The 16,539-nt window shown below is 33.7% G+C and overlaps 2 protein-coding genes and 1 pseudogene across 2 annotated transcripts; 2 read left to right on the forward strand and 1 right to left on the reverse strand.

Moving 5' to 3' along the window:
- Positions 1–211: 211 nt before the first annotated feature.
- LOC139904301 (probable glycosyltransferase At5g03795) lies at positions 212–3,252 on the forward strand (annotated as a pseudogene).
- A 2,201-nt stretch (positions 3,253–5,453) lies between these two features.
- On the forward strand, positions 5,454–8,173 carry LOC139843156 (probable glycosyltransferase At3g07620). Its single transcript, XM_071833225.1, has 4 exons — positions 5,454–6,053; positions 6,655–6,785; positions 6,881–7,229; positions 7,484–8,173. Exons 1-4 carry the CDS (start codon positions 5,454–5,456, stop codon positions 8,150–8,152), a joined length of 1,749 nt encoding a protein of 582 aa, XP_071689326.1. The 3' UTR covers positions 8,153–8,173.
- Positions 8,174–8,720: 547 nt separating this feature from the next.
- On the reverse strand, positions 8,721–10,687 carry LOC139904302 (probable ribosome biogenesis protein RLP24). Its single transcript, XM_071886238.1, has 5 exons — positions 10,627–10,687; positions 9,792–9,897; positions 9,600–9,713; positions 9,379–9,515; positions 8,721–9,092 (listed from the first exon to the last, which is right to left on the reverse strand). The coding sequence occupies exons 2-5, from the start codon at positions 9,870–9,872 to the stop codon at positions 8,927–8,929; spliced, it is 498 nt and encodes a 165-aa protein (XP_071742339.1). The 5' UTR covers positions 9,873–9,897; positions 10,627–10,687; the 3' UTR covers positions 8,721–8,926.
- Positions 10,688–16,539: the final 5,852 nt, after the last annotated feature.

The following is a 16,539-nucleotide window of genomic DNA, read 5'->3' on the forward strand; positions in this document are numbered from 1 at the left end:
CTAAAAAGTAATTAGTAAAATAATAACATCATCTTATATAAATATAGAAGATCAATATAAATATAAATATAAATATAAATATGAGATCGATCGATCGATGAATATTCGGTCCAAGCATCACTAGTTCACTACTCGCAAGTCACAAAAACAATTGATGGGCTTAACTGTAACTAATAACTAAAAGGTAATTTCCGATTAAACCCTTCCCCCAAACAAACGCACACAATACAGGGAACTGGAAATATTACAAAAACTGTTCTTGATCTGAATAAATTCGTCGATTTCACTGGGTAACTTCGGCTCCTTTTACTCATAGCTCAGCAAGAATTGATTTTTTTTTTCTTTCTTATTTATGCTATCAGTCTATCTGGGTGATCCCTGTTTGGCTGTTTGATGCATTTGTTGCTCCAGCTGCTCTATTTGTTTTGTGTTAATTATCATTTATTAGAACATTTTAGGAATATATTCCAGTTCGCTAGGTAGTTTACATATGTCTTTATGTATATACAGCATATTTTTCTTGTCTACATATATAGCAGTATATGATTTACAGGAAATTGAGTTGGAAATGCTGTATGAATATGTTGACTGTTGACCAAACAGTTGAGATTTGGCTTTAGGGCTAAACTTATATTTATGGCATTTATAGGCATGTTGAGATTTGGTTAAAAAAAAAAAACAGCAAGCTCTGTCTTAACAGCTTATTAGCTTGAAAGTTATGGCTTATTTAAGCCCATAAGCTCAAGTTATCAAGCTCATTAGCTGTTAAACTGTGTTTATAGGGCTTTTTAAGTTCTAATCAGCCTATAAGGTTATAAAGCTTATTCAAACTACCAAACACTTACTTGCATATCTTTGATCTATTCTCAGATGAATATGAATTGCTAAACAATTAACGCTATCGAAAATGACTATTACGGAGTATGATTTTACGCACCACAATACACTTTATTGATGATGATTATTCAACTGTCACATAACCTCTTTCTAGTTATGATGTTTTGTTTTCAACATTTATGTACTATAGGTGAAGCTTTTAAGTCAACATGATGGTATGCATGAGTAGATCCATCAAAACATGCTTATAGTAATTCGTTACATAAAACACTCATGGAAATTGTCCGACCATTGCAAAGATTTTGTCGAGTTCAAATCCAGAGACTGCTGGTATTGGTCATAGGTGTTGCAGTTGTTCTCATAGTTCTAGCTCAGTTAACTTCATTGTCTTACAATAGTTACTTGTTCGTTAAATTACCTGTCACCGAGGGTATTTTGGTTAATCAAGTGGCTATTTTTGACAACACCTCTACTGCAAATGAGGAAGCATTGAACGAGTCAAAAGTAGAAGAAGGGTGCAAAGTCTATGATTGTGAAATTTCTGGTCAAATGGGTCAAACTGATGCAGTGAAACAAAATGATTCTCACAAGACGGGTCAAACTGTTGCAGTGAAACAAAATTATTCTGCTCAAACAGGTCAAACTATTGCAGTGAAAAGCAATGATTCTCCTCCAAGGGCTCAAGCTGTCATAGTGAAACAAAATGATTCTGGTCAAACGGGTCAAACAGGTGTGGTTGCTTTAAAACCAACACGGCTTACTTACATGATTTCGGTTCTTAAAGAAACTCGTGCTGCTAGTTTCAGTGTAGGGACTCACTTGTTGTAATGATTTTCTAATTTTAGGAGAGATGAGTTTTGACTTAAATATCTACTTGTTATTTTAGAAACCTAAGTCAATATCTGCTCATGACCGACAACTTCAACTGGCAAAGGTGAAAATTGAGAACGCACCAATGTTAAGGAATACTGAAGGACTTGATGCTTCTCTTTATCACAATGTTTCCAAGTTCTTAAGGTGAAATTTCAGTTGTTATTCGTGTAAAAGTTGTATACGAATCATATATAAGTAAATCAATATATATATATATATATATATATATATATATATATATATATATATATATATATATATATATATATATATATATTTAACATTTCTATAGGAGTTACAAGTTGATGGAAAATACTCTAAAAGTTTATATCTACAAGGAAGGGAATAAACCAGTATTTCATGATGGAAAATTAAGGGGAATATATGCTTCGGAAGGATGGTTCATGAACCTGATGGAGAAAAATAGAAAGTTTGTCGTTAAAGATCCGAAAAAAGCACACCTGTTCTATCTACCATTTAGTTCTCTGAAGCTAAGAAATACGTCGCAGGAACAAAATCCTCGGACCCACAAGGAGTTAGAACAGCATCTGAAGGATTACATAACTACAATATCTGGAAAATATCCTTTTTGGAACAGAACTAATGGAACCGATCATTTTCTAGTTGCTTGCCACGATTGGGTATGTTTGCTTTTCACCTCATCATATATAGTCATAATCCTACATGAAATATTTGTGCCTAGAGTTGTCAAGATAAACGTGTCAGTCAGCATGGATCATGGGTCAAAATGGGCAAAGCCAGACTGACCCGTAACAATTTTTATCTGAAACAGGCAATGAAGCTGACAAGGAATCATATGGGAATTTGCATTCGATCTCTTTGCAACTCAAATCTTGCAGGCGGGTTCAAGATAGGCAAGGACACAACTCTTCCGGCTACATATATTCGAAGTGGTCAAGACCCGGTCAAAGATATTGGCGGAAACCCAGTTTCTGAAAGACCAATACTTGCATTCTTTTCAGGGGGTTTGCATGGAAATCTAAGACCGATCCTACTTAAACACTGGCTAGATAAAGAACCTGACATGAAAATAGTTGGGCCAATGGCCCGTGATATCGAAAGTAAAGCTAGATACCGAACATATATGAAGAGTAGCAAATATTGCATTTGTGCTCGCGGGTATGAAGTATACAGTCCTAGAATTGTGGAATCAATATACTATGAATGTGTTCCAGTGATCATATCAGACAACTATGTTCCACCATTTTTTGAGGTTTTGGATTGGGGGGCTTTTGCAGTGTTTGTTTTGGAGAAAGATGTGGTGAATTTGGGTGATATTCTGAGGTCGGTTTCGGAAGAAAAATATGTCGAAATGCAGAAGAGAGTGAAAATGGTGCAACAACATTTCATTTGGCATAAAATGCCTATAAAATATGACTTGTTTCACATGATTCTTCATTCAATTTGGAACAATAGACTGTTACAAGTTAGAGCTTAATAAATTGTTTAGGTACTGGTTGTAGTGTTGTACCTCTTCCTGTTTGCAAAAATGAAAAGTTTATGTGTATTGATTTTTGGATTGTATATATCTTGATGCATCTTTTATATTTATATTTGTATATTTGTATTTATAACATTATTCATTATCATTTATCATTAATCATTATCATAGTCGAGTCTATTCGGGTGGACTCGATGTCGTTGCCGGTGTGTGTTGACTTAGTTGACTTCGGAAAATTGATGTTTGTTGAAGTGTTTCTCCCGGGGTCCTTTTTTTCGCTCGAACGGGGATTTGATCTTACTCGACGGTCTTGTGGTTCTCTAGTTTAGGAGTTGTCACGTGGTTTTCGGGTACGAGAGGTTACTTTGATTTGCAAGCCCCGGGTTAGGTGCTACTGGAGTGCCCGGTGTTCTTGGTAGTTGAGCGGCTTTCGAGTTTAAGGCATTTGCAGCGTTAGATACGTGCCCGATTTTATATATTTTTAGATTTAGGTTTGGTGGATAATTAATTGTAATGTCTTTTACACTTTCAATATGCTTGCTCTCTTTCAATGTTATCGTCCAATTTGTAGGACGATCACCTTTCAATTATTATTGTTCGTATGTACCACCGGATCTTTACGATCTTTATATATATATATATATATATATATATATATATATATATATATATATATATATATATATATATATATATATTAATATTTTCGCCGTAAATAAAATTAATCATTATCATCACATATAGATCATGTGAACAAATACTAGGCTCAAGTAAATTTTAACGATTGATAATTTAAATTTAAATTATAAATAAATGATACGGTAATTTTTTTTTATTTTTTTATTTTTTTGACTAAATAACGAATGCATTAACAAAGGCAAGATCATCATAAGATGATCAAACCGAACAAAGATACAACGCTAAAACAGCTTGGCTCGAAACTTGAAATCGAAACAACCTATCCGCTATCTACTTGCGAGCCATACCGGGGTGATAACACAAGCACCAAAAACTAACCAAATTGACCATATTACAAGACCGATACAAGAAGTCAACCCAACTAACTTTTAACGAAAGAAACCCAACTAACTTTTAACGAAAGAAAACCGAAACAATACAAAAGATTAACGAAACAAACACGATCACACGGGAACCGAGACGAAACTTTCTAATCGATCCTTGCCCATCGCTTTTCCCACCTTACCATCAATCTTGTCCCACCGAACCCCTTTACCCGAACAATTCTCGATCCTAAAGTTAAAACGTTAGACGAGCCGGAACCAACCATAATAGCCGATGAAGGAGGAATTACACCCTCATTCACATATCACAACCCCTTCAAAAAAACCGGCACCATTCTTGTCTGGGTCGATCTTCTCCGGTAAATTTTCTTCCCGAACCGCGACACCATCAACAATCTCTTTATTCTTGTTTTTACCCAACTTTTTGTAGTTACCTGCACGACCCAACTTTTTTACCCAACTGTTTGACCCAACTGTTTATTTAATATACACTAAATAAATAAGAAGGAACTTGCGGGCATAGCCCAACGGTTCTTCCCATGTACTTTGTGTCATGTGATAGGGAGAGGTCATGGTTTCGATCCTTAGGGATAACATGATTTTCTTTAAACCAATTGAACACCAATAATGGTGGTATATATTTACCATATAGGTAGGTTTTACCGGATTCGTTCACGGACCCCTACCCGGAACCACTGTCCGAATGGATGTGTTCCCGGGTACCGTCGATCGGGTTCGGGTTTCCGCTCGCATATGTGTTATGTGTAAATAATGAGGGTCGTTGAAAGAAATGATGCCAAAAAAACGCGTTTTAAAAAAAAAGAAAAATAGGAAGAAAGAAAACTCTCTTATTATCTTTTGAAAACTGAAAACTGGTATTAAATTGAGACTAAGGACCCAATAATGATAGTGTTCTGTTCTAGAAAGATGATGGGACCCTTGTGATTAACCATATTTTCGTCTTTCCAAACACCCAACAATCATCATTCATGTCGGTGCTCAACACTTTCTAGGGTTCAACATTCCATTTTAGTTCTTGCTAGGTATACTCATCTTACTATTTATACGCATACATCAAACTATCATCATAATGCAGATGGGTATATGTAATATATCAATATATGTATTTTGATGAATTGTTTGACCCAATTTGAGTAAAAGTTTGTAACTTTAGCTTTCTAAGTTGTTCTTTTTGCTTTATTTGATTGATCAGAACATTCAGGCTCAGATGTTAAATTTCGTTGATGAATTTAGTGAAAATGAAGAAATATCCTATTCAATTTCAAGTTATTCATCAGATAATGAAAAGGAGATGGCTTTTAATAGTGGTTTTAGTGGCTACAATCCATTTGTTTTGTCAAACTTTAATGCTTCCTTATGGAACTGCTCTTCTATCTCTGTTACCTGATCATGATAACACTTTGTATTTCGCTCGGATATCGAAAAATTATACTTTAGATGATGATTTTCAAGAGGAGAGCACTGAATTTGTTGAGGATGTTAATTTAGGTGAAGCTTTTGTAGATGAAAGTAGTGAAATAACACATGAATTACTCTCTGTAGACATAAGTAACAAATTCGAAGATGGGATTTCTATAAATAGTACTATTATTACATCCAAAGCTGAGGTGAAACCAGAAGTTGTGACGGTTGATAATGTGAAGTCATTAACTGAGTCTGATGTTAATAAATCTGGTGATGGTTTACAATCTCAAAATTTTCCGATCAATGAGAAGTATGTCTTGTTCCGAAGTGACGGTAAAAAGCAACTGAGGTGTTTGATGCCACCAAAAAGTGTCATGTACAATGACCAAATGAACCGTTTGTTAGTTCGTCAGCGCACTTCCTCTCGAGCTATGGTATGAGTATCGATTTTTTGAATTTGCTCTAAAATTTTATATCTTTGCCATTGTGTAATATACTAGGAAATAAAACCGTTATCCTTTGTTAAAATGTAAAGAAATATATACCTTTTAGACAAGAAGTTTTAATATAAAAGTTTTGTGTATTCGTAATTCGTCTAATGCTCCAAGATTTCATTTTTTTTTTTTTCGAACTATAGTGCAAAACTGATCAAGTAGGCATGGTTCAAAATAAAAAGTTATATTTGCGTGTACGTATCATTTTGCCAGTGGCGATTCAAGGATTAGAATTCAATGGGGCCCGAAATTTTTTTCCAGTACTAATTATTTTTGAATACTTTCTTAGTGGTTGTTTACCTTAAAAAAAAAAAAAAAAAACTACAAATTCGAAAAATATGTGTGGTCCGAGTAGTTAAATTTAGTGGTGTCCTATACAATTCAAAAGATAAACTATAAATTCGAAAAATATATGGGGTCTTATAGTTAAATTTAGTGGTGTCCGATACAATTTAAAGAGTATTTTCTTCATAAAAGTTTTAAACTAGTGTGTCCCGTGACCCCACGGGCTATAACATAAATTCGCCCCTGCATTTTGCAGAGACCAAGAAGTTCTTCGGTAAGAGATCAAGAGATTGTTGCTTCAAAGGTACAAATAACTAATGCACCCTCTCGAATAGCTGATCAAGAACTTTATGCTCCGTTGTATCGTAACGTATCAATGTTTATAAGGTTAACGCCGATCTCTGTTTCTATTTCCTTAAAGAAGCTAGCTTTAATAATTTGTACTTTATAACCGTATGATGCATTGATGTGTTGTACTACAGGAGCTATGAACTCATGGAACGTACACTTAAAGTATACGTATATAAAGAGGGAGACAAGCCAATTTTTCATCAACCAATACTCAAAGGGTTATATGCATCTGAAGGATGGTTTATGAAGCTAATGGAGGGTAATAAGCGATTTGTTGTAAAGGACCCTAAAAAAGCTCATTTGTATTATATACCATTTAGTGCACGAATGCTGCAACATAAATTATATGTACGTAACTCTCACAATAGGACAAATTTACGAGACTTTTTGAAGGTTTATGCCGAGAAAATTGCTGCCAAGTATCCCTTTTGGAACCGAACTGGTGGAGCAGATCATTTTCTTGTTGCTTGCCATGACTGGGTAAATTTCTTCAACCGTGCATTGTTGAATGTTTGACTGTAGGTGTCAAAATGGGTGGGTCGTATAACGGCTGAAATGCAGTAACTTTTTATGCGGGCCAGGTAGAGTTGAGTTGACCTGCGCCATTTATTGCCAAAAAAATAAAAATGGAACTATTTATAACAGAAGTAGCACTATTAGAGTAATAGTTTTAGCATCACGTATATAATATACATATTGGGGGACTTTTGACCCGTTAACCTGTGCATACACAGGCAGCATACGAGACGAGACACCATATGGAACGTTGCATTAAAGCACTATGCAATGCGGATGTAACTGCCGGGTTCAAGATCGGAAGAGACGTCTCCCTGCCCGAATGCTACGTGCGATCTGCCCGAAACCCACTTCGAGATCTTGGGGGAAAACCCGCTTCAGAACGACATATTTTCGCCTTTTATGCCGGAAACATGCATGGATACTTACGCAAAATCTTGCTTGAATATTGGAACAATAAAGATGTCAATATGAAGATTTTAGGCCCAATGCCAGCTGGAGTAGCTAGCAAAATGAACTACATTGAACATATGAAAAGCAGCAAGTATTGCCTTTGCCCAAAAGGGTATGAGGTGAACAGCCCGCGGGTCGTGGAGGCTATCTTTTACGAGTGCGTGCCAGTGTTAATTTCGGACAATTTTGTCCCTCCGTTTTTTGAAGTGTTGAATTGGGATGCATTTTCAGTAATCGTAGCGGAAAAAGATGTACCTGATTTGAAGAATATACTGTCAGCGATTACAGATGAGAGGTACCGAGAATTAGAGTTTGGAGTGAAGAAAGTTCGAAGACATTTTCTATGGCATGTTAAACCTGTTAAGTATGATTTATTTCACATGACTTTGCACTCTATTTGGTACAACAGGGTATTCCAATTTAAGCCTAGATAATGTACTACTGTGAGATTGTTAATGTTGTAAATATTTCTTCTATAGTTTGAATTTTAAGTTATTCTAGATGAAGAACAATGGCATGCTTACAAACTTTCTTGTGCATTAATAGCATTATCAAGTTGTGAATGTTATATCTTGTTAGAGTGACATTTGTCTAGAATTGGTTCTTTGGCATAATAGCTTCTTATAGAAATTTAAGCATATATTTTTTATAAGCTTAAAGCGTAGTCGTTATATTGGTTAACAAAGAATTTGACAACTTAATGAAAAACAAGCAATTCAAAGAATACAACAAATAGGTTTGGCAAAAAAGGGTGTAAATTGGTCACACACATTAACACTATGTTGTCTGAATCCACCATGAGTACTAACATGTTGATAGCTTTAAATTCCTGACGTATAAGGGATCGAACCTGCATCCTTTTTGCAAAGGCTTCCAAACATGATCCCAACTTGTTGGGTGACAGGTACCACTCAACTTAACTCTTCAAATTTTAAATAAGGTTAAAGTTTGTGAGAGATTGGAATTACAAACACTTCTAACATAACTAGGCTCCTCAACTGAAAAAAAAAAACACTTACTGTTTAGATAGATATAGTTTTACGGTAATCAAATAAAATGACCATAAATAGTAATATATTTTGTCTAGTAGTATATCCATGTCAAATACATCAGGTCAACTTGAAAATAACTTGAAACATTTCAGTTACTAGGAATACAGGTTGTTTATAAGGCAACACGATCCAAGCTCCAAAAGCATTCAGAATGAATCATTCTTCCATTCTATTATCATCAGTAGATTCATGTTGAACCTTGACCTTAACCGCTTTAGCAGACGATTCTTTGGCCAATACACTTGGATCCTTAATCAAGTAGATTTGCTGGTCATGTTCCTTTTTAGCCTCACGCATTTCCTTTGCACGCTTACCTACCATCCTGCATCATCATCATCATCATCATCATCATAAAAACCATGTCAAATAACTAATGAGTGGGTTGGGTTTTCGAACTAAAATTTGTTCAAACTTCCTCCATTTTACATATAACTAGAGTGACACATGTGAATACAAAAAGAATTATTTTAACTAAATTTTCATTTTAAAGATTAACAAAAAGAAGCACAAATTGACCAATTAACACATCTAAATGAGTAAACAAAGAGCATGACATAACAATGTGAAATGAAGGCAATATTTAAAGAAAAGATATATCATATATATACCTGTTCTTGTGATGTTTCTCTTCACGGCGGGATCTGACCTTGTCGATCTTTTTGATTACCTCCAATGTGGTCTGAGTGAGATTTCTGTCATACCTCTCTGGCCTGTTACGCTTCCTCTCAAATTCAAAAGTGGCGTCCTTTGAAGTTCACATCATTTAGCAGTAAGCAATTAACCATCAAACGATAGAAAACATGCAATTAGTGATAGTAAATTTGTGTACCTGAGTCATGTCCTTTCCATGTAATCGCCTATAAGCTTTAGTCCATTTCACCTTACGTGGATTCCTCTTCATTTTGAAGTTCTTGTGGCATTTTGATCTACAAAATCTAAAGATCTGCAATTCAAAGATTTCAAATTTAGAAACAGCGAAAAGCCAAATATTATGAATATGCATAGCATAAAACAAATATACCTTTGCATCATTACGAACAAACTGGATACCGTGTCCGGGATATACCGTAGATGAACAGAACCAACACTTTTCCAACCTCATTGCAGAGTCTTACACCCAATATTTCCTGCAAGAAAGTAAACGCATAATAATGTAACAAAGTCTGAGAAAGTTTAAGCAAAAGCAAGTATGACTAGTTTGACCTAATGTTGACTACTTAACCTTTTTACTTAGTTTTGCCATACTTAAACCAACTCGGATGCAAGACGTTTACACCAATACAAGAATGTACTGAAATAAGGTTTTCAATTCATACGCTTACCATGTACATTGATGAAACAAAAAGAATTCGTATATCGTTTCTACAAATACTTTTACATTCTAAAATTTAACGATAAGAACTTTGGGTCAACCGTCAATGTGTATCTTATATGCATAGCATTGATAACAAAACAAAACAAAACGAGAACTGAAAACATCACATATAAACAAGAATATGCACTAGTGCACAAAGAAATAAGCTCACGAAAAGATAAAAGCATATAAGTTTCATGTATCAAAAAAAGCTGTTACATGAACATGAACAGGCACATAAAAGATTCAATTAATCTTCCAATTAACAAAAGCACAACATTAAGTTACTAACATTTACACGAATATGAAAATCCAACTCAATAATTTTGATTTGATTACTTAATATTATACGGAGTATCAATTTGAAGCTACATACACATTCAGATTCCTACTAGCAATCCTGTGATAATAGATACAATTGATGAATTGAATCAAACATATATTTACGGAAACATATTGAAATGAAAATCAGAAACCATGATGATGTAAAGAAATATTTTACCTTTTGGTTAGGGCTGGCGAAACAACAAAAACGAAGTGAGATTTGGGGGAGGGTTTTTGATATAAACCCTAACATAAACAAATACCTAGACTCGTTTTCTGGATACGGGTTTGGGCCAGAACCCCAACAAACTATAACATGTGCATTTGTAGTAGGTTGGTTGTTGGCCCATCTCTACTAGCCCAAATTTTTTTGTATTCCGTATTTTATTTTTCTGTATTTACTACTCCGTACTATTTAGTATTTAGTATGACATAATTACGCACATAGTCCCATATGGTTTTACTGAATTTGTGGAAATAGTCCCTAGATGTTTTTTTTGCACTGAAAGTTCCTATAGCTTTCATTCTTTTGCAAAAATAGTCCCACCATCAGTGGCCTGTCTAATATTTTCGTTAACTTGCGCCACATGCAAGACACGTGCAAGTATTTTTGTTTGTCATTTAACACATCTTTCCTTACAATAGGAAACTCTAAATCTTTCATATTAATCCTCTTCTTCATTTATCCAAAAATTATAATAAATCTAACAAAACGTAAATCGCTTGCAGACATAGCTTAATGGTTCTCTCATGTCCTTTGAGTCATGACATAGGGAGATGTCATAGGCTCGATCCTTATGGATGACATGATTTTCTTTAAACCAATTGATCACTAATAATTTGTAGTATATATTGACTCTATATGGAGGTTTATCGGATTCGTTCACGAACTTCCTGCCGGAACACTGCCCGAATGGAGTGGTCTCGAGTACCATCGATCGGGTTTGGGTTTTTGCCTGAACTTGTGTGTTACGTGCAAATAATGAGAGTCGTTGAAATAAAAGATCTACTGATGCCACAAAATCGACATTAAAAAAAAAAAAAAAAAAAAAAAAACCGTATATACTAAACAAACAAACCTACCTAAAAATAGTGAGTAAAGCTTATGGAATTTTCTTATCTCGAAAATCTTCACCCACCTACCTAAAATCTGTGAGTAAAGCTTATTTTTAGTTTGATTTGAAGGCCAATTAGTCTAACTCATATGATTTATTCAAGATTGTATATTATTCAGGATTGTCAAATGTCTAAATCTTACCTAGGATCATTATCGCATTTGTGAATAGGAATCGAAATATCTAACACCCACATAAAGCTCAAACTCGATCAAGTATGTTGGAGATAATCGGTTAAGAAAATATACAATAGTCCTACATCGAAAACTAATAAAAAAATATGCATATAAGTTTAGGGAAACCTCCCTATATCACTAATTTGTTTTAAAGTATGTGAAATTCATGAGCTTATATGTTATACATGTTAGTGGACCTGAAACAATCATACATGATAAACATGTAGCAAATAACATCTTGAAAGAAATAGCAAGTAGTAAAAGCAAGGATGATCACCGATGCTTGTCAAGCAGCATGGGTTAACCGATTAAGAGGGTGATTATTGGAGATCTAGCATCTCGAAAGAAATAGCAAGTTATAAAAGTAAGGATGATCACCGATGATTGTCAAGCAGCATGGGTTAACCGATTAAGAGGGTGATTATTGGAGATCTATTGGTCTCTCATGAACTTCACAATTATAGTACGGGGTAATATTAAGGTTGAAATTATAATGTAAATATAAAGGAAAATGCATATGTAATGGTAAATATATAAGCATGTATCTATATTTATGTATTTATATATGTATTTCGGCTGTTAATGAAAGTATCAATGGATGAAACTTTCTATTTATATTCATATCCATACCCATTTAGGTTCATCCATATCGATATTTATATTCATTTAGGTTCATCCATATCTTTCATGAAACGGATGAATCGGGTGATCATTGTCAAGGTATAAATGGTTGTTTACTTTTGTTTTTTTATTATGTATTGTTTCCATATGCTCTATTTGAAAAGTGGTATTTAATTCTAGGTCTCTTACAAATAGATTATTTTAAGGTTAATTGATGAGAAAACAACAATTTTAACTATTGAATTAAGTATTTAAGATTAATAAACGATTGAATAAAAAGTAAACAAACGTTTAGCCAAATTAATCAACGTTTTGTACACATGTAAAATCTTATTGTAGTGATTTTATTGTACACTACATGATTAAATGATGATACATGGCTAAGAATAATAATGTATGGGCCACCTACCTATTATAATTCGGTTATAATTTCTTCACTAAGAACTTAATTAATATCTAAAAAGTTTTATACTTACCAATTCAAATAATATGCAGTTATTTTACTTATATTATTTTAAGTGTTGTTTAAGAATAATTTTAAGAGTTATCCTTAAGAATTCTAGGCATACATTATTAAGATGTAATTTTCATATCCACCTTTCAAATTTTGATAACCACCTCACTCACTACATAGACGTAGCGTCACTTATGCAAGATTTAATTTCTTAAGAGCACTAGGTGTTGTGATGGTTAGCTTTCAGTGTCTTTTAATGTCTTCCTGATAACTAAGCGCTGACAATGAAAAACTGACAATGCTGAGAAACTGTGAAAGTCGTTCGGTGTCAGTATTCAGTGTTTTTGAGAGAGAAATATTTATTATTATTTTATTACTTTGTAATTAATTAAATAAATTATAAAAGAAAAATTAGACAAAATAAATAAAATAAAACTAGATTACTAGAAAAAAGTTACAATTCATAGTTAAAATAAAACTTCAAAGTAATAAAATTAAATATTCAACCAAAATTTAATAACTACTCGTCTACGCGTATAGCTCAAAGATGTTCTACCAAATACGATTGTATACCTTCATGCACCTTTGTATCGCGTAATTCCTTCATTCCTCTCTTATACGTGTCACACCTTTCAATCCAACTAGTCTCAGTGGCGGAAGATAGTGATACCCAAAGGGGGTATCTGCCCCACCTGAATTTAACGGGGGGAAATTTTTTACACTAAAAAATACTACCTCCGTCTCATTCCAATAGTCCAGTATTCCATTTTGGGCTGTCCCAAATTAATAGTCCACTTCCATAAATAGAAAGGAAAGAAGATATTTCATTGGTGGATCTGGAGAGAGAACATATTTCATTGGTGGAGAAATGAAGTTAGTGGAATTTCCTAAAACTGCGTGTTTTTTGTCTGTGGACTATTGGAATGAGACGGAGGTAGTAATTTTTTTACCGAAAAATAAGGTTTTTTAGTGTTGAACTCTGCTGACAATGAAAATTGATTAAAATTTTACACCCACCCCATCTGTATCCAAGTTCAAGTTCCACCACTGACTAGTCTGCATGTTCACAACCGGTTCATAAAGAGAAATGTTGTAGAAATGGTAGACGTACTGAAAGTGAGGATATATGGATGTATGGAAAAGGGGTTGGGTTGGGTTGGGTTGGGTTGAGACCCAAACGAGTTCAAGTCAAAGCAGGTCATGGGTCGAACAGATCTTATTTTTTAAATGGGTCGAATGAGTCAGATTGGCTCGAGACCCATTTTTTTATACAATTTTAGAATGATATATATTTTTTAATTTTATTGTTTTTATAGTCTTTTTTTAGTTTTCATTACTTAAAAAATAAACATGAAACGGAAATACAAAATTGAAACACAAAACGGAAAACTGAAACACGAAACTGGAACTGGAAACTAAAATGAAATGCGAAACTGGAACGCAAAACTAAAAATGAAACGCGAAACTGAAATGCAAAACCGAAAATTGAAACGCGAAACTGAAAAGGTAACGCAAAACTGAAACAAAAACTTGAATCTGAACACTAAAACTGAATCGCAAAACTGAAACGCAAAAGTGAAAACTAAACTGAAACGCGAAACTGAAATTAAAAACTGAAAACTGAAACTAAAACTGAAACGCGAAAGTGAAACTAAAACGCAAAAGGAAAACTGAAACGTGAAACTGAAAACTGAAACGAAAACACAAAAGTGAAAATTGAAACTGAAACGCAAGACCCGTTGGAACCATATATATAAACTTGGTGGACCCATTACCATTTATTAGATTTTGTGAATTTAGACACAATGGGCTCATTCTTTTTCTAAGACCCATATGGGTCTTGAACAAATCAATTAGACCCATTTTGAAAAGTTTGATTTTACTTTGTCGGGTATAATATATGGTTGTATTTATAATAGAAAAAAACAGCAAAAAAGATAAATCTGGTGACTAAAGGCTAGAAATTTAAAATTATGCCCCATCAATTAACGGCTACACCACCGTTGCTTCTCCGACTTTGTTCACCAAAACGATGGACTGACGCCGAGGCAGTGTCGCCCGACTATCGGTCACCGCCGACGCCAGAACTGAAGGACGTTACAACCATGGGTGAATCTAGTAACAAACCTGTAGGGTCGCGGGACACTATTTTTTTGAAATTTTTTAGTATAAAATATCATTTAAATCGTATAGGACAACTCTCAATTTAATTACTTTGATCTCATATATTTTTCGAATTTTAATTTTTTAAAAGTAAACTATCATCAAAATAACATTCAAATATAACTAGTATTAAAAAAAAATCGAAACTTCATTTAGTTATAATTTTAGAATCGCCACTAATTATAGCATGCTCCAAGGAATAAGGATAGCGGTGAGGGCTAGACTTACACACAAATCCCTCCGGTGGCGAAGCCAGAAAAATAAGTTAGTGGTGTCACATAATATATACCTTAATATAATAATATACTAATAATCTATATAAAAATCTATAATACATTTACAAAATGTATAATCATGTACAAATACTAAAAACAAAAGAATTTGCAAGTAATTTAGTAAAAACGTGATTTTTTTAAAAAATTTAAATTTGTTTTATCGATTACATAAGACCAAATGGGGTCACATGCAAAACTAAATGGGGTCATATGCAGAGTATTCCAGTGATTTTGGTGTAATACACATGATTTATAGTGTTAATATAACGTAAGTAGTAATAGTAACATTACTTTCCATTTTAGTGGAGTCACTTACTTTCCATTTTAGTGGGGTCACTTGCACCCACACGAGTTCAAGTGGCTCCGCCACTGAATCCCTCTATTTTATATACTCCGATATACTTGTAAAATACTCCAGTGTCCAATTACCACCAAAGTCAACCTTTTACATCTCCGTTGTTTGACTTACTGACTTAATTTGTTACCACGTCGTGATATTCTCACGAAAAGCGGGGTTTTCAAATACTAAAAAAAAAAAACTGACAAGGTTGCATTTGAAATAAAATATCTCGACCTGTGGACATTAAAATATACAAAATGAGAGGGCTCATTAATGAGAAACCTTGTAATAAATCGTTTTAATTTATGTTGCAATGTGAATATTGTCAGATATATAAATTACCTGAAAAATTCAATTTGTATATATCATATCAACTCCTTAAGTTGCAGATAAGTTTATATAATTCATGTTTGTGATTTAGATTATTAGTTACCAAGTTAAGGATTACATTTTCAAAAACTGATATAGTTAATGCATGTATTATATTTTGATATACTACGTAGATAAATAAATTAATAAAATGGAGTAATATCTACTATAAGGAAAATCATGGAGATTGGAGAGGCTTGTCATGAATATTCAACACAGGAATTGAAACATATAAAATTGTGTAGTCATATACTCATATGCAAGGACATATATATATAAATCGGTCATGTAATAATAATTAAATATGTTTGATGAACATAAGTCATAAATTTGGCACATATGTAGAGCAAAATTATATTATCTTTGGATGGTATTGATGAAGGTTCCATGGTTAGCTATGAAAAAGGGTGAGCCAACACCATTTATAGGACAGGCATGGTCCATATAAACCCTAATTTTTATTTAATGCCCCAAGCACCACCATTCATAATTATGCATTGAGATCCCAAATGATCACCATACTGTGAGGAACACAAAATTTTTGAAATTTTAAGAGGGAAATGAAAATTGTTTTGAAT

This window comes from Rutidosis leptorrhynchoides, chromosome 4 (genome assembly GCF_046630445.1).
Source record: "Rutidosis leptorrhynchoides isolate AG116_Rl617_1_P2 chromosome 4, CSIRO_AGI_Rlap_v1, whole genome shotgun sequence".
NCBI classification, from domain to species: domain Eukaryota; kingdom Viridiplantae; phylum Streptophyta; class Magnoliopsida; order Asterales; family Asteraceae; genus Rutidosis; species Rutidosis leptorrhynchoides.

Excerpts from the sequence above, each read along its gene's own strand:
- LOC139843156 (XM_071833225.1), top strand. The coding sequence starts at position 5,454 with ATGAAGAAATATCCTATTCAATTTCAAGTTATTCATCAGATAATGAAA. Across the intron at positions 6,054-6,654 it reads GCACTTCCTCTCGAGCTATG|AGACCAAGAAGTTCTTCGGT; the intron begins GTATGAGTATCG and ends TGCATTTTGCAG. Across the intron at positions 7,230-7,483 it reads TTGTTGCTTGCCATGACTGG|GCAGCATACGAGACGAGACA; the intron begins GTAAATTTCTTC and ends GTGCATACACAG.
- LOC139904302 (XM_071886238.1), bottom strand. The coding sequence starts at position 9,872 with ATGAGGTTGGAAAAGTGTTGGTTCTGTTCATCTACGGTATATCCCGGA. Across the intron at positions 9,516-9,599 it reads ATGGAAAGGACATGACTCAG|GACGCCACTTTTGAATTTGA; the intron begins GTACACAAATTT and ends TGAACTTCAAAG. Across the intron at positions 9,093-9,378 it reads GAGAAACATCACAAGAACAG|GATGGTAGGTAAGCGTGCAA; the intron begins GTATATATATGA and ends ATGATGATGCAG.